The sequence below is a fragment of the Python bivittatus genome, unplaced genomic scaffold (genome assembly GCF_059951505.1).
Source record: "Python bivittatus isolate LINGU-HERP-01145 unplaced genomic scaffold, Pbiv_v1 ctg000350_np1212, whole genome shotgun sequence".
NCBI lineage: Eukaryota > Metazoa > Chordata > Lepidosauria > Squamata > Pythonidae > Python > Python bivittatus.
This window is the reverse complement of record NW_028277074.1, coordinates 39926510-39952213: the sequence shown is the minus strand read 5'-3', so window position 1 is coordinate 39952213 and position 25704 is coordinate 39926510. Positions and strand designations below refer to the sequence as shown.

The following is a 25704-nucleotide window of genomic DNA, read 5'->3' as shown; positions in this document are numbered from 1 at the left end:
TCTCTTACTGTGACCACGATACCAGGAAGGAGTTTAAATACCCTTTTAGTGCAGGCCTGATCAAGGGCGTTTTAAAAAAAATCTGAAATAGATTTCCCAATCTTTTTCTCTCTAGATATCTTGAATTTCAATTCATATGCAAGTAGACATTATAGAAACTGACATCCAGCATGGCAGATCAGGAAGGCAAGCTTGAATCACACTACCTGGGAGGGGCCCAAATCAGAGTTGTAGTGCAAAGGCTTTGTTTCCCACCCCCATATTACAGTCCTCATTTAAATGGGAGTGGATAGTGATGGAAGCAGCCACATGATCTGGAAGGAGATGGCAGTGATATGGGAGGAAAGCCATGATCTGGCTCTTCCCTGCAACCACTATTTAAACTAAAAACAAAAGCCCAGATACAGTGAATTGTACAGGTGAAACTCAAAAAGTTAGAATATCGTGCAAATGTTCATTTATGTCAGTATGGCAACTCAAAAGGTGAAACCAATATATGAGATAGACGCATTACATGCAAAGCGAGATATGTCAAGCCTTACTTTGGTATAATTGTGATGATTATGGTGTACAGCTTATGAAAACCCCAAATTCACAATCTCAGAAAATTAGAATATTACATGAATAACACAAGGATTGGAAATAGAACAATATCGGACCTCTGCAAAGTATAAGCATGCATATGTACTCAGTACTTGGTTTGGGCCCCTTTTGCAGCAATGACTGCCGCAATGCGGCGTGGCATGGATGCTATCAGCCTGTGGCACTGCTGAGGTGTTATGGAAGACCAGGATGCTTCAATAGCGGCCTTCAGCTCCGCTGCATTGTTCGGTCTCATGTCCCTCATCTTTCTCTTGGCAATGCCCCATAGATTCTCTATGGGGTTCAGGTCAGGCGAGTTTACTGGCCAATCAAGCACAGTAATCCCATGGTCACTGAACCAGGTTGTGGTACTTTTGGCAGTGTGGGCAGGTGCCAAGTCCTGCTGGAAAATGAAGTCAGCATCCCCATAAAGCTCGTCGGCGGAAGGAAGCATGAAGTGCTCCAAAATCTCCTGGTAGACGGCTGCGTTGACCCTGGACTTCATGAAGCACAGTGGACCAACACCAGCAGATGACATGGCTCCCCAAATCAACACAGACTGTGGAAACTTCACACTGGACTTCAAGCATCGTGCATTGTGTGCCTCTCCATTCTTCCTCCAGACTCTGGGTCCTTGGTTCCCAAATGAGATGCAAAAGTTGCTCTCATCAGAAAAGAGGACTTTGGACCACTGGGCAACAGACCAGTTCTTTTTTTCTGTAGCCCAGGTAAGACGCTTCTGACGTTGTTTGTTGTTCAGGAGCGGCTTGACAAGAGGAATACGACATTTGAAGCCCATGTCCAGGATCCGTCTGTGTGTGGTGGCTCTTGATGCACTAACTCCAGCCTCAGTCCACTCCTTGTGAAAGTCCCCAACACTTTTGAATGGCCTTTTCCTGACAATCCTCTCCAGGCTGCGGTCATCCCTGCTGCTTGTGCACCTTTTTCTACCACACTTTTCCCTTCCACATAACCTTCTATTGATGTGCTTTGATACAGCACTTTGGGAACATTCTTTGCAATTACCTTTTGGGGCTTTCCCTCCTTATGGAGGGTGTCAATGATGGTTTTCTGCACAACTGTCAGGTCAGCAGTCTTTCCCATGCTTGTGATTCCTACTGAACCAGCCTGAGAGACCATTTAAAGGCTCAGGAACTCTTTGCAGGTGTTATGGATTCATTAGCTGATTAGAGTGGGACACTTTGAGCCTAGAATATTGAACCTTTTCACACTATTCTAATTTTCTGAGATTGTGAATTTGGGGATTTCATAAGCTGTACGCCATAATCATAATTATACCAAAGTAAGGCTTGACATATCTCGCTTTGCATGTAATGCGTCTATCTCATATATTGGTTTCACCTTTTGAGTTGCCTTACTGACATAAATGAACATTTGCACGATATTCTAATTTTTTGAGTTTCACCTGTATTTTCATACTTTATATAGTGGTTAGCTTGAACTCCAATTTTCACTGAATTCATTTCAATGCACATAGAATCACGGTTATAGTATGTTGAACCTCTGAGAGTCAATGGAGCAGTAGAATTTGCTTCTGAGTGAACAATTACAGGACTAGACTGCACACATTTAATGTGATGAGATCGACAGTTGGAATGGATCATGGGAGTTCCAATGCTTAGCATTTATACCGCTGCTTTTTAAAATGTGCAAAGCAGGCATATATTCAGCAATGTTTACAACAATCCTATACTGCTTTCAATTTAACAGGTAGTGTAGAGGCACAGATCAAATTAGCATTTATCTAGCCAACGACAACTCTAAAATGATTAGGCCACACACTGAAATCGTATGAAATGGGAGAAAGCCTGACTCTATTCAGTATGTTTATTCCAGTTAAATGTGCATAGGACCACAACACTCCCATTAAATTGTCAGTAGCTGAAACAAAATTGATCTTCATGGCCAGATCAATTCTATACATTTCTCCTTTGGCAGGCAACATTTTGGTAAGGATTCTGTAAATTTTAAGGCTGTGCAAATCCTTCAGAAAAAGTGTTTTGCAACACATGGGGGCACATTTGAAGCACCTCTCTTTAAATCATTAAAGCAGCCATATCTTATTTCAGGCTTGCATAACTGTTTCATAAGCCCCTCTGAGTTTTAATGCAGGCGCATATACACATACAGCCACAAACATACAAAGGCAATAAGAATCAGGCTGCTAAGCAACCACACAAGCCTTAAAAAGACATAGTTGTTTTACTGACATAAAAATATGCTTCATATGTGCTTCTGTACATTATGAAGCACTTTTTTCTCTGGATTTGTACTGCCCTACTAATATCCTAACCCTAACCCTCACGTAATATCCTAAGCCAAAATCAAACTATATTATCACTTAGTGTGATTGGTAAATCCATTTCCTTGAGGACTTTGGGTAAAAAGGAAACATTCCAAGACAAACACTATCATCTTTACAATTCAATTTCAGGTACATGTTAGTCCATTATAAGGAAAAAGGACAAGGGAAACTACTACGTTATAGTATCAGGATCCCTAGCAATCTGCTCTAATCATTACAGAGGGAGGAATCAAACAAGAGGTTGCCATGCTTGGAAGCAACTTCAAGTTCTCTTCTAATCTTTAATTCTACTCAGTGTCTTTGGGAAGGAGGTCTTTCACAAAATATAGAAAGAAAAACTGCAATTAAAAGGATGGCTTTATATGAAATAAATACACAAACTGGTGGGTGAGGTTATTGGGATTCTGGGAAATCCGTTGGTATGCTGATAACATACTACTTCATTCTGCTATAGCATCTAGGGCAGTATGTTTAAAAAAGTGCTGAATCTGTCTGGATGCTGTAATGGATGGAATAAAGGCCAAAAAATAAAAATTGACAAGACAGAACTACTACAGGCAGGTAATTCTCAGGTCCAAGAAATTGGGATTTTTTCCCCTCTTTTGGGGTCTAGTATGCAATGTGTGGGAGGGGAGAGCATTCTTAAATTCAACTGTTAGCAGGACTGTTGGTCCTGTGGCATGAAATGTCTTTTGAAAGCCTTAGTCAGCTCCGGTCATGGTGAACTGCCCTCTCAACCTCCTTACCAGATATTATATGTGGTGCTATTCTGGAAATGGATTTGAAGATTCAGCTGATGCAGATCATGGCTGCCAGTATTAACTTAATAAGTCCAGGATCATGACTGCCTGTTCTCGTTTCCATCCAAGGCATTTTTAAAGGACTAAATGGCTTGGAACTCAAATACCTGAAGGAATGCCTGTCCATGCCTTTATGGTTTTCTACAGAGGCCTTTCTTCCAGTGCCTCCATTATCGAAGGCAGGTTAAGTAACGAGAGGAAATATATTCTAAGCATGAGGATTGCTGCTATGGAATTCCTTCCTCAAACCCTGAACCCTGCTTATGCCCAAGTTGAATCTTTTTTTCAGTTTCAGGCAAGAATGCTCAACACTTACATCACTGCCACAATATATATTTTTTTAAAGTTAAAGCTTTTATCTGCTAAATTATTGGTTTGGGAGATAATTAGTTGTACCTTGAATCCTTAGAGATATTAGTTTGTGAAGAGTTTTAAATAAAATACCTTGAAGTTAAAGATTGGCTCTGATTCCATACCTTTCAGATCTCTGGTTTACTTGAACGAAGCACATTATAAATATAAAACCAATAAGTCAATGCATGCAGGGGTAGGATGAAAAATCTTACCTTGCTTGGAAATAGCAGAGAGTTTGTTTAATAGGATAGAAATCTTTTCCTCAGAACAATGATGTAGAACCCTTGAAAGAATGTAAAGATCTGCTTCGGGAAGATCATCTTTGAAAATGTCACCTATTGGAAAGTGTGTTTTCATTAGTTTCCAAAAAAGTGTACATTTTCAGCTCAACAGCTTTGTAACCAGAGTGAAACATGAGATATAAATCAAATAAATATATAAATAAGCAAGCAAGCAAGCTTCAGAGGTGTGCAGAACAGATACACATTTTTTGGAGGAATGAAAAGGTTTCACCCTTGTATTATTCTAAATAAGCTCAGGGCTACATTTAACATAATATGCAGAGATTCAAAATAATAGTGGTCAGGCTGTGTCAATTTCATGTAATTTAGCATTTCAACATTTAACATTTTCCCCACCAATTTCTAGATAAGAAAAATCATGCTAAGCAGTCCACTAACAAAAACTATATAAATAACTTTATTGTGGTCATTAACCAGCACAAGGGAATTGGTATCCAAATATCCAAAACTAAATTGACAGTATCAGGATAATTAGGAAAGGTACATGCAGACAAAGAATTTTGGCTAAAAGACCGTATTAAATCAAAATAGGCTAAGGGGTTTGCTCAGGCCACACATATGCAACAAAAGGGATTAAAATTAGCAATTCAGGTAATATAAACTTTGAAATAGCAACGTAACATATAAATACAGTACAAATACACATACATATATACATATACATATATACATATTCATAAATAAAACAATAAAAATACCCAAAAGAGATTTAAGAATTATAAACTGAGAAGCATATAGAGCAATAGCTGACATGGCATGTACACACCAAATCATAAAAAAAGTTAAAGAGCAGCCAATGGTTAATGCTGAGTCTGAGCCATTTCTGGCTATCCGTACTCAGGCAGGTCAATGGCTCTGAATTATTCTTTGCCTAATTTTGCATGCTGCCACACAAAACCTGGCAACCTGGTGCATGTGTTATTTCAGGGTTGATGTCGTAAAGTAGAAATTGCTTATACTGTTGATTGTTGTATCCTGTTTTGCTGGTCAGGAGTGGGGTAATTGGGGTGTTTCAAGGTTTTGTATAAAGCTGGCAATGCAGAAGAACATGTTCAATAGTTTCTACATGTCTTTTTGTATCTTCCAGCCAGAAGTGCTGACAGGAGAGCGTTATATCAAGCTAAGGTAAAGGCCCTTCTCTGATTTGGGATGTTAAGCTGTGTGAGATGCAAAGCTGGTGCCAGAGTGTATCTCCAGCTATCTGCCATGGGAAGCTGAGTGGCATTACCAGCCTCCTTTTGATGATCTATGTCAAACAGACATTGCTTAAGTGTGACCCATGCTTGCTCGTAGTCCAGAGATAGTAAGTAAGTGGGGGAAAGGCCTAGGAAAAAGAGCTTGTTGTAAGCTGATTAATTCTACCCATTTTGAAATTTGTCTTCCAATGTCAGTGGAACTAAGCCTCTAGGGAAAAGTGTCAGCTTCAACCAGTAGTGTAACACAACTTGCCATATTCTAGTCTCCACTCTCACCATTCTAGCCTCCATGCACAGTGAAGCACTGAAGACACAGTAAGGAACTTGGAAAATTGCTCTTAAAAATTTAGATTGAATAAGTTCCAGTGGTGCAAGGTTGGGGGGTGGTCCAAGTCGTGTGCCATATAGTAATTGAGCTAGGGACTTGGCCTCAAAGAGCTTAGGGGCTGCAGGTATATACTGATCTCCTTTGGAATGGTAAAATCTTAAAATAGCTGCTGCAAGTCCATAATGCTTTCATGTCCCCCGTTTTCTTTTGCCTAATTAATTGCTTGTAGCATCACTTCTGGTTAAGTAGATCTTGTGCTGTAATTTTGCTATTATTTGCCTTATATGTATAGCTAGCTATTAATCTTTTCCTGGCTACTATACTAAAGAAAATGTGAAGAATATTTCTGTCAACATTTTGATTAGAACCAAGTTGTTAGAATAAACAAGTTGAGTATTAGCTTCATTTGCAGTCACATACATCAACATTTTATTGTAGACGTAACTGGAATTTTTTATTGAGATCTGGATTATTTCTGCACTACTACTGCAATGTAATATTGAGCTAGGCCAAGTCTATCAAAACGAGCCAGGTTTGCAAAGCAGGTCACTAATCCACATGAAATGACAAGGTCCACAGGACTACAAGTGCCCTTGCCTTGGTCTATAAATGGCAGAAACACATTTACCTGATAGAAAGGATACTTCACAAGCATTTTGCCTTGAAAGCTGACAGCTGGTGACATCTGTAATAACTTCAGGAAGATCCAGGACAATGACTTGCATTTCTGGGTAGATCTGGACTAGATCATAAGCTAAAGCTCCAGTGCAACCTACAGAGAGAGAATATAGAAATTTATATTAGTGCCTTGAGTTATATATAAAAAAGGTGGGAAAGAAAAAAGAGGAGGAGGAAGAGGAGAAGAGGACGAGTACGAGGAGGAAGAGCAAGAAGAAGTTATTCAGATAGAATCCATGTTGCATTTGCAAGATCTCCCATAAAATTGATAAAAAATCTGCATTTAACTGGTTAGATGGGACAATAACATTCATATTGTTAAGCTTTTCAAAAGCTATTCACATTCTTCAGCTGGCATAAAATTATACTGGTATTATATCTGCTGTCCCAATACCGATCCTAATCTGTCTGTACTGTTTCTATTCCCAATCATCTGATTTCCCTCCTAGTTAATGGGTGACACACAGATTTTATACACCTTGAAAGGATACTACTTTAATACCAGTACAATTAAGGATAACTTAAACTTTTATTCCTCATGAGCTGGGGACTAAATGAAGGAAATGTTACGGGAACATGATGGAAAAAAATCCTGCGAGAGCATGATGTGCCATGGCTGGGTACAACAGTAGTTGCTGAACATAAAGTTATCTCCAACTGCTATGTAGTTTTGAACATTTAAGTGAAGGATCCAGGAACACAGAAAGAATTACATTTACCTAAAACGGTGTTTTGACTGTATATTATCTCGCTGAAGTACTAAATGGGGGGTTTAATTAAATTACGGGGCCCCCGTAATTAAAGATATGTTATAGGATCTTTCCAAAAACCATCTGTTTAATCACAACTGTACATTAGAACATTTTCTGTCAATATGCAGGGGTGGTATTATCGTAATATCTACCTCCCAAATCACATACAACTCTGAACTGTGAAAGATCAAAAGCTGTGCCAATGTCTCTTGCTGTCACTTTGGAACTGCTGTGCATGGCTCTCATAAAACGTTGCTTTACCTCTGTAGACTGACAGTGGAAATCCTTAAAAGAGAAAGATCACAAAATAACTAGATAAACATATATAAAATGCAGATCTTGAAAAAATGCAGACCTAAAACAGCTTGGTTTCTTCCCCCACTAACCTGAAAAGGCATGACAAAGCTATATGACCCAAGTAAGCTACATTGCTTAAAATTACAGAATGATAATTTAATTAAAGCATTTTAGACTATCCTATACACAGGGAAAAAAACCTGTTCTCTGAATCATAGTAGGGGAAAAAAGTAAGTGAATTTGGCATGTTAAAAAAAAAAATCAGGAGCAAGAAAAATAGTGACACAGTACACTATTACTATGTGACTTACCCTCCATATAGAAAATTAATGACTGGAACCCCAGGGCAAAATAGGTATTTTAAGACTTTGTCTTACAGCACTGATTTTAACATCCACCCATTCAGAGACATGAATTAGGCAGACATACACATTTTCCAGCAGCATTATCATAATTACAGAATGCACCTCTTGGGAAGAATAGATTAGCCTCCATTGTTTCCTTTTTAAAAAATTTTTTATTTTATATTTCAAATTTGTCACTGCCCATCTCACTGTGGAGTGACTCTGGGTGGTTTACAGTAAAAATAGAATAAATATTGATTAAAATAGATAAATATTAATTAAATAATTCTAGTATGTTCAAAACATACTTCCTCTATAATTCATCCAAGATGCAGATGTTAATTAGATGTTAATAAACTCAGGTGCTACTAAACTTTCTTACTTAAGAGGCCAACGCATTTGCTTAATTTTGTCTCGTTTTTAGTCATTTTAATGTTTTTATTGTTTGGTTGGTTTGGTTTTAACTGTATAACTGGTCATTGGTTTTTAACTGTACATTACTTAATGGGTTAAAAAGCAGTTTCTAAATACTTCTAATAAATCATGGTACCCAATGTTGTTGAAAAATACTGTAATAACTTGCAATTCAAAATTATGGTAAAATATGATATGGAGATCTCCCAAATGAACAGAGATGATGACTGCAGCTAAAACCAAAGGACTGGCAAGTAGATCGATCCCAGGAAACGCACTTGTGCTCCTGATGGCTGCTCCTCATAAGGAAACCACGGGACAGCGGTTTCCTGTGGGTTTGAGCACTGAGAGACGAAGGGAACCATCATGCTCTCAACCACGGTGGAGCCTTTTAAAGGACACTGAGTTTGCTGACTCACTTTCTATTCACTTTTGAAAATTACCTATTCAACTACCTTAAGGATATTAGAGATCTGCAAAATGACAAGTTTGAAAAGCCAGCTGGTAAGAAAGGTATCCTTTCTTCTTGGATAAAAGAAAAATTAACTACAAGCTCAAAAACTTAAAGAATTAGAAATAAACAGCAAAAAGCTAAATAAGAATCTGATTTAAGAAAGTTACAAATGAATTAAGGGACCAGACAAACTTGGAATAATGGAATATTATGACTTTTGCTGTAAGATTCTGGAAATAATTATATAAATGAACAACACATTTGTGGGAATTAATTTGTTTAGTCTATCTTACGTCAAAACAGCAACTTGAGACATTATGATTTCAGAAATTGAACACCAGAGGGGACTACAGATTCCAGACAGAAAGGGAAAAGGAAAAGGAAAAGAGTGAAAAGCCTGTTTCTTGTCTTTGGTCAGCACTGGAACTTGCAAAATGTCAGAAAATGCTTTGACATTTGAAATATTTCAGGAGATTTTTGAAAAACGGGGTCAAAAAATAGCAGTTTCAATCTCAAATAACAATGCTTGCTTCTATGAATAGATTATGTCCTAAAGATATTAAAGAAGAAATTACTGATGCGAAAGAGAATATTTTGGAAGACTTACAAGATAAAGAGATGAAACAAATTTTGCCTAATGCAGAAATATCAGAACATAAAGAATTTGCAGAAGTACTGGAAAACAAAAAAAATTATAGACTATAAGACAGAGAAAACAACTGAAGTGGAAACACAAATGACAAGCCAAGGAATTGACCTGGATAAGGACTTTTTACTGGACTTACAAAAGAAGTTGGTTAAAGTCTTGAAGAAATCTTCGAGATGGAAAAAAGAAAAATGGAAGAGAGATCAAATCCTGTAACAGCATCTGAATAAACAAACGATTAAGACTTTTAGAAGCAAAAGGAAGCAGTACAAAGTTGGTGTGCTTGATCAAGGTTAAAATAACCATGTTTGTATAAATCTGGGAATCCTTTACAGACTTTTGGCTGACGCTAGGACTGAAATGTTAATGATTTATGGATTTAGATATGGATAAGGGATGGATTTACAGTGGGGCAAAAAAGTATTTAGTCAGCCATCAATTGTGCAAGTTCTCCCACTTAAAAAGATGAGAGAGACCTGTAATTTTCATCATAGGTATACCTCAACTATGAGAGACAAAATGGGGGAAAAAATCCAGAAAATCACATGGTCTGATTTTTAAAGAATTTATTTGCAAATCACGGTGGAAAATAAGTATTTGGTCAATATCAAAAGTTCATCTCAATACTTTGTTATATATCCTTTGTTGGCAATAACAGAGGTCAAACGTTTTCTGTAAGTCTTCACAAGGTTTTCACACACTGTTGCTGGTATTTTGGCCCATTCCTCCATGCAGATCTCCTCTAGAGCAGTGATGTTTTGGGGCTGTCGCTGGGCAACACGGACTTTCAACTCCCTCCAAAGGTTTTCCATGGGGTTGAGATCTGGAGACTGGCTAGGCCACTCCAGGACCTTGAAATGCTTCTTACGAAGCCACTCCTTCGTTACCCGGGCGGTGTGTTTGGGATCATTGTCATGCTGAAAGACCCAGCCACGTTTCATCTTCAATGCCCTTGCTGATGGAAGGAGGTGTTCACTCAAAATCTCACGATACATGGCCCCATTCATTCTTTCCTTTACACTGATCAGTCGTCCTGGTCCCTTTGCAGAAAAACAGCCCCAAAGCATGATGTTTCTACCCCCATGCTTCACAGTAGGTATGGTGTTCTTTGGATGCAACTCAGCATTCTCTCTCCTCCAAACACGACGAGTTGAGTTTAGACCAAAACGTTCTACTTTGGTTTCATCTGACCATATGACATTCTCCCAATCCTCTTCTGGATCATCCAAATGCTCTCTAGCAAACTTCAGACAGGCCCGGACATGTACTGGCTTAAGCAGGAGGACACATCTGGCACTGCAGGATTTGAGTCCCTGGCAGCGTAGTGTGTTACTGATGGTAGCCTTTGTTACTTTGGTCCCAGCTCTCTGCAGGTCATTCACTAGGTCCCCCCGTGTGGTTCTGGGATTTTTGCTCACCGTTCTTGTGATCATTTTGACCCCATGGGGTGAATCTTGCGTGGAGCCCCAGATCGAGGGAAATTATCAGTGATCTTGTATGTCTTCCATTTTCTAATTATTGCTCCTACAGTTGATTTCTTCACACCAAGCTGCTTGCCTATTGCAGATTCAGTCTTCCCAGCCTGGTGCAGGTCTACAATTTTGTTTCTGGTGTCCTTCAACAGCTCTTTGGTCTTGGCCATAGTGGAGTTTGGAGTGTGACTGTTTGAGGTTGTGGACAGGTGTCTTTTATACTGATAACAAGGTCAAATAGGTGCCATTACTACAGGTAACAAGTGGAGGACAGAGGAGCCTCTTAAAGAAGTAGTTACAGGTCTGTGAGAGCCAGACATCTTGCTTGTTTGTAGGTGACCAAATACTTATTTTCCACCATGATTTGCAAATAAATTCTTTAAAAATCAGACAATGTGATTTTCTGGATTTTTTTCTCATTTTGTCTCTCATAGTTGAGGTATACCTATGATGAAAATTACAGGCCTCTCTCATCTTTTTAAGTGGGAAAACTTGCACAATTGGTGGCTGACTAAATACTTTTTTGCCCCACTGTACATATGGATAAGAGAAGAAGAGATACTTGCATGTAATGTTATAGGGGGTGATGAATGATTAAGTTTGAATTTGTGATGAAGATTGTAAGCGACTTCTTTATATTTCTTTTTTTTTAATTCTTATTCTTTTGTTATTCTTTTTTCTGTACACCTTTTATTCTCTTTTTTCTTAACGTTCCCTTCTTTCTAAGTATAGCTTGTATTTTCTTTTACTATTGTTATTAAAATTCTTAATAAAAAATATTAAAACCCCCCACAAAATTATGACAAAATATGTATGGTAAGCTTTATAAATATTTGCTTTAAGCTTAATTTTTTTTAAAAAAAAGCTTTCTCCCTTCATTAAAAAGTAACTAAATTCTTCCTTACCTGAAACAAATCATTCACTTTCTTCCCAAATGTATGATGGTTCTGTGAAGTTCCTTCTTTAACTGCTAACTCCAAATGTGTAAACAAAGGCCACAGGTGGTCATTACAATGGAGTATGTAATCATGAAGTGAATATTCAGTACTTGATACCAGGCATAGATTTGTCAGTTCTGCATTACTGTAACCTTTAAAGAGATTTTTAAAAATTATAGATTAGAAATACAAATTACAAATACAACGTATTTTAAAAAAATAAAATTTCAGCATCAAATTCCAGAAATTCATAGCTCTCTGGTTTTTCACAGATCAAGTCCCATGACTGCATATAATTAAGCTAAGCAAAGTATTGTCTTTGCTTATTAAATTTTGTACATCACCTTGGCACAAAAGCATTAAATAGAATAAAAAAACATGATCCTAAAATGCATGGTTCTTTAAAATGGAGATACCACAAACTCAGTTTGGGTGCAGCAGATATGAACATGAGAATGTTCAGGAAGTGGCAGTGATTTTTCTCCCCAAAGGACATAATAATTCATAATGGTCCTCCTATTGCACAATCCTAAAAAGCTGAGAATCCCATATCAACCTGTTATTTACCCTGAAAATGGATACAAGTAGTCCTCCAAATACGACCATTCGTTTAACAACCGTTTGAAGTTATGACAGCACTGAAAAAATGACTTGTGACCAGTCTTCACACTTATGACCATTGCAGCGTCCCTGTGGTCATGTGATCAGAAGTTGGGCACTTGGCAACTGGCATGTACTTATGACAGTTGCGGCATCCTGGGGTCACATGATCGCCATTTGTGACCTTTCCAGGGGACTTTCAACAAGCAAAGTCAATGGGGAGCTGAATTCACTTAATGACAATGGTGATTCACTTAATGACCACCGCAAAAAAGGTCATAAAATTGGGTGCAACTCAACAACCACATCGCTTAGCGATGAAAGATCTAGTCCCAATTGTGGCCGTAAGTCGAGCACTACCTGTGGATTTGGAGACAAGTAACATTTGAGAAAAACAATTTTGAATTAGAAATCTCTTTTCATACTTCAAACTAAATCAAGGCTGCCTCCCTCCCAGCATGGCTGCAATTTTAAAAGGGGAGAGGAGACCATGCAATAAATTCAACATCACAACTGGTTATGTGCTATGTCGTGCTTTTTCTAAGGCCATTCCAAGTTCATTTTTCTTCAGATGCACCTTTGTTTCTCCTCAATTATGCATACATTTACTCTACTTAGCAATCTAATTACATTAGGATGACAGTGGGATGTCATGTACTCTACTTATTCCAAACTTTCCTTCTATAGTAATTTTAGAGCAAAATATGACCTTGATGGTTCTTTTCCAAAAGACCAAGAGAGGTGCAGGCATCAAGCAATCTTTCTGTTCCACGTACAGAAGTATTAAGTTGATTTGCCACATCTTCTGTGGTCATGGTATCTTTATCTTTGAGAAGATCAAATACTTTCAGCTTACAAGCCACAAACAAAACCTGTAGATATACGATATATATTTTAAAGGGAAATTTTGTGTTCAACAGCTAAAATGCTTTATGGATGACAAGTCAAAGGAACGCAACCAGCACACAGTCACATGAAAGTTAGCATGCATGGAATAGCTTCCCTTACTGATTTTTTCCTTGCCCCTGCTCCCAGTCTGATTTTTGTGACAGTGTGTTCCAGTCATCAAAAAAAGATAACCTATAATATATTATAGCTGCCTATGCTAATTGACAAAGGTTCTCAGGATCTCAGGCAGAGGTAATTCATATCATCTTCTACCAAATTTTTCATTAAAAATGCAGTGTTTAAATCTGGGATCTTAGTACACAAAACAGAGGTTAAACCACTAAATTATGTTCTCTCCCTCCACCTCTTGTCACTTAGTAGGACTGAACCCACAGCTTGCCCTGGCCAACCACACCAAGTGACATATAGAGATATATTCTTTATATGACATCTGTGCTTTGCATGTCTCTTGCTTGACAGTGTGGTATTTTAACTTTATGCATTGTGTTGTTATTGTTGTCATGAATTTTTTATGGATTTTATTATTTTCATGACTTGGCTGTGTGAATTTTTGCAATTTTGTCAATATACAAGTAATGGAAATCAAACAAAAATATGTGTACAATATTGGGGTTACAATTTAATGTCCATACAATACATAAAATTGTACAAAATCCATCTAGATTTAAGGTGAAAGAATCAGAGTATTAAATACTCCTAGAACCAGATAGATATTCTTAGAAATACTGGCACATATGCCAGGCCCATTCTGTATAATAAAAATGAAATTCACATGCCAAATAACGAATGTATTACCTTTGAGGCTTTAAAACCATCCAGAAGATGCGTAAGTTTAGAGAGGCACTGCGTTACATTTCCTGGTACTCCATTCTGAATTTCCACAGGCACTTTATAACTGCAATTGCTTTCTTTGCACTTTTCCAGCTCCACAGGTCCACCATTTGTTAGCCTTTTGGCATCTTCCATTTGTGTATTATCTGAAGAATCATAGTCTCCATCACTTAGGATCTCAAAGGTCTCCACCGAAGGGATAGAGTCACACTTTATATGATGGATGGTGTTCTTTGGGGGTGGATAATATAGTTCGCCTAACTTTTTGCAGAAGTGATTCAAAGGAAATCCTACCACATTCAAGAAATCTCCATGAACGTATTCCACCAACATTCCCCCAAGTGCTTGGATCCCATATCCACCAGCTTTGTCCCTGAAGAGAAGAGAAAATGTATGTATACGTACATACAAGCACTAATTTTAAATGTTAGTATTTAACATTTTTTAAAAATGCTTAAAAACCCCCAGTAGTTAATAAAGTGTATGATATGTCAAAAACATAACAGGTAGCCAGGATCTTAAGGCTTTAGAGACTCATGTAAGGACCTGTATACTACTCTCAGACCCTTTTTTAAGAACTGAAGCTAGTGGTATAGCACTATAAGCCTTCTTATTTTAAGCCACTATAATAACTCCTCATAGTATAAGCGTACATCAAAATCATTTTTTTCTGAGAAAGGAAATGAAAAGATGACTGATTTAAATCGATAATACTCTTACATCAACTTTGAAACGTAAGAAAGTAAATAATCAAATGAACTTCACGTTCACTTTTTTGCCATTCACTGCTGATTTATAAACTTCACTATGCCTGATACTAATTCCTGAAATGGTGCCACTGATCATCTCACTTGGTCAGAACAGAAATAAAATGAAACATTTTATTATGCTACATTCTCAAGTTCATATAGTATTTCACGTGTCCTTGACACACCATACACACTTCTGTACGCTGTGAAAAGTTAGTTGATTTTCCTCATGCTACAAGTTTCTAGACCCATTCAGTCAGGCTTATATTGCACTTACATTGGCTCACCACTGTGGATATACTCCCACAGAAGTTCCTCAGAGAGTTCAGCAAATTTGACTTTTGTTTCTTCAAAGAATTCAGTGACTTCAGTGTCTAGATAATCATCTAGAAATGCAAACGTATGGATAAAGCCAATATATTGGATAATGACATCACGGTAAGTTACCTTCAGAAGATTTATTCCAGGTATTCGCAATCTGCAGTCCATAAATCAAGCTGTTCTGAGTATTTTGGAAAAGCTTTCGAGAAGCTTGAAGCAATGTGTCTGCACTCAGAATGGAAGTTTCATCAAATTTCACATTCAAAATGTTTCAAAATGCATTGTTCCACACGAACCTTCCTAGAGATATGTTTGTGCTTGAGAACAAATGCTGGATTCCCTAGTTCACAATGACTCTCTCTTCACACATATACTGGAACCAATTTCATAATTTCTCTGGCTTTTCCAGTTAATAATATTCTATCATTATCAGCAGCTCAGAACTGTTATAATTCTAAAGGCAGCAGCAAAGCATAATAAACTGAATTACTGTAATACAGAAATGTTGCAAAAAATGTGTATCTTTAGTATGGCAATAGTATCATTTAGTGATTAACCAGTATTCATCTCAGAAACAGCATGCATAATTTTGAATAGAAAATGCAAGTTAAGTTTTTCAAAGGCAATTTGTTCATTTAAATCAATTTAGGCGTGTATCTTAGGTTAAGTGATATTTAAGTAGGCTGTAAAGAGCTGTTTTAAGATTTAGAGTTTATCCCCATAATTTATCAAATATTCAAGGTATATACTTACACACATTTCCCTAGATGTCTCGCTGCACTCAATGAAATGCATTTTTAAATAGATTTGCACAGGACTATGTTATAGGAATCTATGTTATTCTAATAGACAGCACTCATTAGCCAATAATATCCAAGGTTTGTTTTATTGCTGTTTGCAAGAGTCACTTCCTTAACAAGCATTCAAAAGTCATCCACCTTTCCCAAATGTCTGTAATTATCTGGAAATCTAAACACACAGTAACTAGCAATGTTCTGAATGCTGAAACTTGTAAGTAGAATCAATACAGAAATTATCAGATTAAGCCAAAATCAGTAAGTTCGTAATGCCTTACTTGGCATAAAGGATCTGGAAAGTATGTAATACCCAATTCTCTTAGAACAAGGCAATTTCTAGACACACGTCTAAAATACTTCTCAAGTATACAATCTGAATTCAAAAGACTCCTGGAAATTTAAAATAGGCAGATTCTATCCTACAAGAAATTCAGAATAATAAATTCTGTGTTCTTTTTAAGTCACATAAATATCAGCCAAAGGGAAAATGCAGTTCACATTAAGTATAAAGTGATACACACTGGGGTACAAGCTCTAGCTTCACACACACTGATGAGGTCTGAGTTGAGTTTAATTAACTAGGGAAAATATCACTGCATCAGAGTGGATATCTCATTATGGACTGATTTATTTACTGGTATGCTACCTTAATCTTTAAGCTCTAGACCAATATTTCTCAACTGTGGCAGCTTAAAGATGTGTGGGCTTCAACTCCCAGAATGCTGGAAGTTGAAGTCCACACATCTTCAAGTTGCCACAGTTAAGAAATTCTGCTCTAGACGCTATCTGTAAAAAAAAAAAAAGCAGATTCCATGCTAAGCATTATTAGGAAAGGGACTAAAAATAAAACTGTCAGCACTGCAATATTGTTAAAGCAATCCATGGTATGTCTGCATCTGGAATACTTGTGCATAGTTCTGGTTACCACATTTAGAAAAGGATGTAACAGAGCTGCAAAAGGGGCACATGAAGATATTCAAAATTATCAGGGGAATAGAATACTTCCTTATAAGGTTGAATATTTAGGATTTTTTATCTATGAAAAAAGATGACTAGGGAATGTACGCTCCCTATGTCTTCTGAGAGAGGGGTATAACATCATGAATGGCATGTAGAACATGGATATGTTTTCTTCCTCACTTAAAACACTAGGATTGAAGTGTCTAACAGACCCCAGGAAGATGGATAGATCAGCTGGTCTTTCCTCTTGGCTTTTACAGAGAATGTCAAGGGCTCCTTGTAATGCCATTGAGCAAAACTCATGAAACTGTTGGTTTGGGGTGCTTGCAATGCATCATTTTTAAAAATGAGAATTAAAGTCTCTCTAAACTACCTTGAGCTTCTGGAAGAAAGGCAGAATATAAGTTCAACAAGCAAAGATTAAATTTTGAAAAGTAAAATATACTTCAACATGAATAGAGATAAGCTAAATTCCTGAAATCTCTAGACGCAGAGTGATATTAAAGAGTGGACAACTACAGAACTAATGAAAATTGATCTGACAGATATTTTATATTACCTTTACTACTGCAGTGAGCAATTGCAACACCTGTTACAACACTGTGCTCTTTGCCACTTAACCTATTAAAAAGAATAGAAAAATTAGTCTGCAGTTATTTTGAAATAAAGATTAATTTCTTTTAAAGTAACACCTCCATGTGCTGAAGAAACATGCTCTGTCATTTATGAATAATGCAGCACAGCCTTATTCACCACATATAAGAATTTGATAATGCAATTTCAAATATTATCTTATAAGGCTTGTCTCCCCCCCCCATATATATACAGGGCATTCAGAAAGTATTCAGATCCTCTTCACTTTTTTCAATTTTGTTATGTTGCAGTCTGATACTACAATCGTTCAAATTCACTTTTTTTCTCATTAAACTACACTCAGTACCCCATAATGACAAGGTGAAAACAGAATTTTAGAAATGTCTGTAAATTTATTAAAAAGGAAAAACTGAAATATCAAATTGGCATGAGTATTCAGACCCTTTGCAACAACACTTGAAATTCAGCTCAGGTGCCTCCCATTTCTCTTGATTGTTGCTGAGCTGTTTCTACACCTTGACTGGAGTCCACCTGTGGCAAATTAAATTGATTGGACATGATTTGGAAAGGCACACACCTCTCTGTAGAAGGCCTCACAGCTGACAATGCATCCTGTATCAGAGCAAAAGCCATGAGGTCAAAGGAACTGCCTGCAGGGCTCAGAGACAGGATTATTGCAAGGCACAGATCTGGGGAAGGCTACAAAAACATTTCTGCTGCACTGAAGGTTCCCAAGAGCACAGTGGCCTCCATAATTCTCAAATGGAAGAAGTTGAGCACAACCAGGACTCTTCCAAGAGCTAGTTGCCCGGCCAAACTGAGCAACTGGGGGAGAAGAGCTTTAGTAAGAGAGGTGACCAAGAACCCAATGGTCACTCTGACTGAGCTCCAGAGATCCTGTGTGGAGATGGGACAAAGTTCCAGAAGGGCAACTATCACTGCAGCCCTCCACCAATCTGGGCTTTCTGGCAGAGTGGCTAGACGGAAGCCTCTCCTCAGTGCAAAACACATGAAAGCCTGCTTGGAATTTGCAAAAAAGCACCTTAAAGACTCTCAGACTGTGAGGAACAAGATTCTCTGGTCTGATGAAACCGAGATTGAACTGTTTGGCCTCAATTCTAAACATTATGTCTGGAGGAAACCAGGCACCGCTCATCACCTGCCCAATACCATCCCAACAGTGAAGTGTGGTGGCAGCATCATGCTGTGGGGGTGTTTTTCAGCAGCAGGGACTGGGAACTGGTCAGGGTTGAGGGAAAGCTGAATGGAGCAAAGGACAGAGATATCCTCAATGAAAACCTGTTCCACAACGCTCAGGACCTCAGACTGGGCCAAAGGCTCACCTTCCAACATGACAACAATCCTAAGCACACAGCCAAGACAACACAGGAATGGCTTAGGGACACCTCTGTGAATGTCCTAGAGTGGCCCAGCCAGAGCCCTGACTTGAACCCTATTGAACATCTCTGGAGAGAGCTGGAAATGACTGTCCACTGAAGGTCCCCATCCAACCTGACTGAGCTTGAGAGGATTTGCAAAGAAGAATGGCAGAAAATCCCCCAATACAGGTGTGCAAAGCTTGTCACATCATACCAAAAAAGACTTAAGGCTGTAATTGCTGCCAAAGGTGCTTCAACAAAGTACTGAGTAAAGGGTCTGAATACTTAAGTACATGTGATATTTCAGTTTTTCCTTTTTAATAAATTTACAGACATTTCTAAAATTCTGTTTTCACTTTGTCATTATGGGTTACTGAGTGTAGATTAATGAGGGGAAAAAATGAATTTGAACGATTGTAGTATCAGGCTGCAACATAACAAAATTGAAAAAAGTGAAAGGGGTCTGAATATTTTCCGAATGCACTGTATATCATGACATTGTGCAGAACTACATGGTACAACACGCTATTTGAAAAGATTGCTAAATGATAGCCTAAATTAGTGTTTCTCAATCTTGCAACTTTAAAATGTGTGCACTTCAATTCCTCAACATGCTGGCTGGGGAATTCTAGGAGTTGACGTCTTAAAATTGCTGAGATTGAGAAACAGTGGCCTAAATAATGGTAGCTTTTTGTCTGATGAGAATCTTTTTTTTTTTTTTGCTGTAACTGTTCAACTCTTAGAAGTGATTTAGCACATTGGTACAAAGCATAAAGCCTTTCAAATCCAATATAATTCTGCCAATATTACATTAAATTCATATACAGAATGAAAATTAAAAAGTATAAAAACAAATAGAAATTCATTAGTAAAAATATCCCTTAAGAAACATCTTCAGCACAAGAGATTATAAAACAGGCCCTAGTGTACTATCTTACACTGTTTGGATTCCTCTGATACTAATATAATTGTATGAACCAGAAAGAGTTTGTTTTTATATCCATAAAGGGCTGGTGTAAAGATAATACACTGCACATGGCCAGGCCTAGAATAAAAGCAGTATTATTTGCATTAAAGGTTAGTTTTAAAGCATAAACCTTGAAAGCATCTTATATGCATCCTGCTTGTCCACTGGTTTCTCCAAAATTTGTTCTTCTATACTCTGAAATGGAAATATACATATATTGCTATGTACATGTCATTAGGCTGAAAGTATTATCAAAGTAACCAGGAGTGAGAGTTTTGAAAATTGCAGCCATTAGATTATAAATAAAGTTGAGGATAGTCTCCCTATACTTAATTTTATGTTGAAATAAATTATGTATCCAGTACTTGGCTACAAAGAAGATATAAACAATGTGTATTTTGAGTAGTTAATTGTTGGTAGGTATCTCCCAAAGTGGTATCAAAACAATTCCCTTTGTAGACAGAGTAAGACTCACAGATACATAATTTAAATGTTGAACAAATCTTTTTTTCCTTCAGTTTTGTGGTATCCCTAACAGGTATCCTGATTTTATAGTTTTTGATAAACTGAATAATGCCTTATCCCATACTTGACAGAAACTATTAATTCAAAATCTGCTCTCTGGATGTGAGAGATCCAAACAAAAATACTCAAGAAATAAAAGAATATAAAAGTGAATAAAATGAAGCATGCCAAGAAAAGCCACAGAAATACTATTAAGGATGGTGATTTAAGGATATAGGAATTAGCCTTACACCAAGTTAGACTATTGGTCCACATTCATTAGCAGTGGCAAAAAAAGAGGTTTTCCCCATTCTGACTTGGCCTTTTGCATACACAAATGCGTTTTATCTTTTAGATAAGGCTGCCTCTCTTAGGGCAAAGTGCTACTAGGTGTAGGCAAAACTTTTGAAAAAGCTTTGTGGATTTTTCTGAATGAGAACCTAATGAAGAAACCAAAGGGGGCCAGCACATCCACATGGTTGCTAGCTCTCATAATATCTGTTGGTGTATGTTTCATATAATCCTCTGGTTTTTAACAACAGTACATTTCAACACAAATGAATGACACAAAAGTTCAGAAGTGTAAACATTTTTTCTTAGAGAAAAGTCCGCTGGCATAAAAACTGCCTGTTTCTAAGGAAAGTGAGAAACCACACTGGGAAAAGATTGTCAAGTTTAACCACTCACAAAAAAATTTATTTCTTGACCTAATAGGAAACTACACTGCTTGGCCTTTCTTCCATCATTTTATTCATGCATTTTTCATTCAGGACCCATTGAGAAGTATTATTTCTAAATTTGTCTAAACTGGTTTTCAAAATCACTTCAGTTATCTTACCACACTTATAACTCTTTTCATTCTCAGAGTGTGTTTATATAATAATGACTAGCCATTTCCCATACTAGAATAACCCTGTTATAATAGAATTAAAAAATACACCAATATTGGATAGACAAAAGAACCTGACATATTTAATTTCTATTATGTGTACTGATCGACTAATACTATAGACCTTACACAACCATTACCAAACAGTTGTCAGCATATATACTCACCACAATAGTGTCTGCTCCAATAACAATATCTGGTGTTTGAAGATGTTTCTGAAAGAAAAGAAAAAAAAACAGAAAAGATCTGTGTATTTTGTTCAATTTTCTCCATAACAGCATGTCAATGCTCCTGTAAAGCTGAATGCTAACAGGTAACAAATTAAATAGAAAAGCAACCTTAACACAATAAAAGCAATCTTGATTTCATTCAAGTGCAGTAATTAATGAAAGAGCAACTGTAAGAGGGTACAGAACTTGTAAGCTGGGCAGGCATTTGATTGGTGCTTAGTGGGGGGGGGGGGCAGAGAGAATAAACTAGCAGGTTTTCTGTCATTTTCGAAATCCGGATGGCACGTACTTATTTTCTTTTGCAGTCTTTTTTAAATGGCCTCTCTCATTACTTTCAATGGGAAGGAAGACCCCTGAATCAGTTCAGCACCAGGTGTGCAGCCAAATTCAAGAGAATGCCAGTGTAGTTAACAAACAAGGTCAGAGAAGCTATTAGTCTTGCCCAAATGGAAAGAACCAAGAAGCACATGTATTGGAAAGAGAAATGTATGCAGAAAATATTTAAATATTTTTGAACTCGAAAATCTGAGAAGAAAACAGTTGAACCATGAACCATTGGGCGACAGGGTTATCAAAGGTATGTTAAAAATGAAGAAATTACAGAAAAACTAAATTAATATGATACACATGATTTCCCTAGTGAGCATGAACTAGTTTTTTTTAGGTGGGAAAATTAAAGAACTAAGGCAAATACTATTACCTTAAGGGTTAGTGTAATATAGTGGTTAAGGTGTTGGACTAAACCAAAGAAATCCGCCCTTAATCACAGAAGCTCACCACTGTATTGGTACAGAATGAGTTTATAAATGATCTAGAGTTGGAGATGACCTATAAAATTATTCAGAATGGCATAATAATTAAAAAAAGGCTGGAGAAATCTTCACGGAGTTGTTCTCAAACTGAGCAAATGAGCTTTAAGCTATTCAGTTTGTGACAATGAAAAAGCAGTGCATGTCAGAGCTGCAATAAATCACATACTGTATAAACAAATGGCTAATAATAACTATTCTGGGAAAAAAATTCAAAAATGGTAGATAATTTGATGACAATGTCAATCTTTGGTGTGACTAGTGTCAAGACCAATTCCATGGAAACACTCATTAGGGAAGGGGTGCAAAATAAAAGTCCAGTAAACTAATAACCTCATATAAGTCTGTTATGAAAGTACAATTGGAATGAAATGTGTAATTTTGGCACTTCAATGTAAAATGTGTTTATATACCTGAAAAAGGTACAGAAAAGAATAACCAAAATTATTAGATGACTGGAGCTGCTTCTCCATATTGAACTATTAAAATGCTTTAGATCTTTTTTGTTTGTTTTTCTTACCAAGAAGAGATATAGGCGTATAAAACTATATATGGTATGGAAAATGTGGACATACAGAAATTTGTCTCACACTATTACAATTCAAGGTCATCTATTGAAACACTAGATGGGGAGATTCATGTAGTGAATAGGGAGGACTAAGCCCACAACTCTCCATCCCATAACCTATCTCTTAACAATAAACAAATCAAATAAGTAACCTCTTCTCCCATCCCATTCTTAACAAAAAGTCCAAACAGAGCTCTAAAATATTAATATTAGTTAACATATATAAAATTTAACATTCCTCATCTCCAGCCTTAGCTGAAACAAAATCCCATTTAAAAAGTATAAAATGGTCCCAGTATCCCAATATAAACAAAGTAAAAGAAAGGTTTAACAAAAAGAGACCATTTCTTCTTTACAAAAGACAAGTTCCAATACACAACATTTTTACTCTAAATAACAACTTATCCCATTCTGATAAACATTCCATATCTCAACTCTAAACTATAAGCAAATCCACATAAAGACTGAAATTTAGCAGAAGAGAGAGAAATGGTTTCTCCTTCAAAGAAAACAAGATCAAACTTCCTTACTTTAAGTACAAAGACAATTAAATGCAACACCAATTTGAGTACTATGAAATTAAGATACATAAAACAACAATAAAGGAAAGAACTTAAACACCTTATTACGTATAAACAAATCCAGTATATCACTTTTTATTCCAATTAACATATCTGCAAATCCAAAAAGAACCAGCCAGAATAACAACATGCCCCATTTTATCCATGGTCGAATAAACCAATTTTATATTCTTTTTTTCTTCTCTCCAAAACAATCTTTCTCTGTAATCCATTCAGATGGTAGTTGACCTTTGTTGGAACTTTCTTCAGTACTTTAAACAATCTCTCTTGTGACTCCAACAAAAAGAAATTTTTCCAATTGCTCTTTAGGATTTATTTCCTTCTTAATTTTCAAATTCTCATCCAGTTTTTTCTTTATGTCTAGTGAAGTTCTTATTCGGATTCTCATCCATGTTTTCCTCAGGTACGTTTTGCCGCATATCTTGTTCCATGACATCTTCTGAGAACAAACTGTTCTCATAAAAGCACAACATAGCTGACATAATTGATTCAATATCCTGATGCGGTTTCTCAACGATATGTTTAAACACCATTTTAAATTACTTGCCTTATTATGTCTTCAGTCTCAAAAACAATTTCTCTTTCCCACAAACATGCAATTATTCTTTAAGAGTAATTTCAGAGTCTTAATATTCAAAGTCTGATTTCCAACGCTTTCTGAGCCCTTAATCTGCACAAGCAGATTAGCAGAAAAGCTGAAACTGTTTAAAAACTTTTTATAGCCAAAACCTTGTCTTGCTTTTTGCTTTTTAAGTTCTTAAAATTTATAAAAATAAATCTTCATGCTCTTATATTAAGGATTGATGGCACTCAATGGCTATTTCCAGCCTTGTCACTTTGCACATTCTTTGAAACAGTTAACAGGTAATTATAAAGTAGTTAGCAAGGGAAGTACAAACTTAGTGTCCTTGAAAAAAGGCTCCATTTGCAGCTTGAGCAATTATGGAGAATTCCCCTGTCTCCCAATTTCCCACAACCACCTGAGATTGCTGTGTTGTGGTCCCTCCATTAGGAAAACAAACAGTCGTAAGGGGAAACAGCTTGGGCAATCTCGCCCTCTCTTTCATCCAGAGAGGATTGTAGGAGCTGATATGTTAACTGGCTCCTTATTAAAGTCTGCAGATGTCGGCCCCACTTTACACGGAACTGTCTTCAGTCCACCATCTTCTCCAGGAAGTCCCAAGTCCAATGTTTCAACCAGTGGCTCCATGTTTTATATTTAACAGAAACTGCCAAATGTAAAGTTTGCACTAATAACAAATAATGATGGTGAACAAGATCCTCCTTGGCTATAAACATCAATTTCCTATATGGGCAGAATAGAGCATACATTAATTGGATGATAGACCCACCATTTCACCCACCCTTATCAACAATTGGCTTTCTACTAAAGGATGTAGTACTTTTCCTGTTATTTGATATCAAAACAGGGATATAAGAAGAAACATGTTAATAAATCAATGCAAGAAACAAACCAGACCCCATCAATAAAAAAAAATAGCCCTAATATGGAATTATTAGGCTTACCACATGCATTCTTTTTGCTACTTCAAGTGCCTTCTGTTTTGCAGTTTCTATAGCATATTGATACGGGGCTGAAAAAGTAGCCTTGTCAAGAGTTTCTTTGAACCAAGATGGAACAACTTCAAAGCGGAGACCCTATTAAAGAGAAAAAATAAGTGAATCCGGGGAAAAAAATAATGCAACATTTACATTTTATAAGTTGTTCTCATCAAGACCTTGGTGATTAAAGACTACTGAATTAAAACTTCAGAACTGCAGACTGCAATTTGGAGTATCTAGCATCAGTGATGCAACAGGAGAATACATAGTATACTAGTTTTCCATTCAATCTTTCCATTCTGCTAGCAGAACTTAGCTATTATCTGTCAGAAAGTGAGGTCTATGTGAGTTAAGAGACTGAGTGAGGTACAGCAGTGACAAAATGTTCTGGTGCATCTTCAAAAACCAAGGAATTTAAAATAAAGGACCTTCATGCTGAATGTGATTCCTGGTGACCACACAGAAGTTTGCTCTGCAAAAAGATGGATGTGGTTTCTCCTGTCTTCTGGATGTTTCTTTGACTTTCTAGTCTAATCTAAGATGTGGGATTTTCAAGCAGTCTATGATCCA

General features: G+C 36.9%; 1 protein-coding gene across 1 annotated transcript in view; it reads right to left on the bottom strand.

Moving 5' to 3' along the window:
- The window catches only part of ASMTL (acetylserotonin O-methyltransferase like), a 31946-nt gene that overhangs the window by 699 nt on the left and 5543 nt on the right, over positions 1-25704 (bottom strand). The window contains exons 2-12 of the mRNA XM_088144984.1: positions 25099-25230; positions 21551-21598; positions 20121-20185; positions 17610-17671; positions 15250-15358; positions 14188-14596; positions 13193-13355; positions 11851-12035; positions 7471-7603; positions 6517-6660; positions 4275-4397 (exon numbers count right to left, since the gene is read on the bottom strand). Coding sequence (XP_088001110.1) covers positions 4275-4397; positions 6517-6660; positions 7471-7603; positions 11851-12035; positions 13193-13355; positions 14188-14596; positions 15250-15358; positions 17610-17671; positions 20121-20185; positions 21551-21598; positions 25099-25230 — 1573 coding nt within the window. The remainder of the gene's footprint in view (positions 1-4274; positions 4398-6516; positions 6661-7470; positions 7604-11850; positions 12036-13192; positions 13356-14187; positions 14597-15249; positions 15359-17609; positions 17672-20120; positions 20186-21550; positions 21599-25098; positions 25231-25704) is intronic.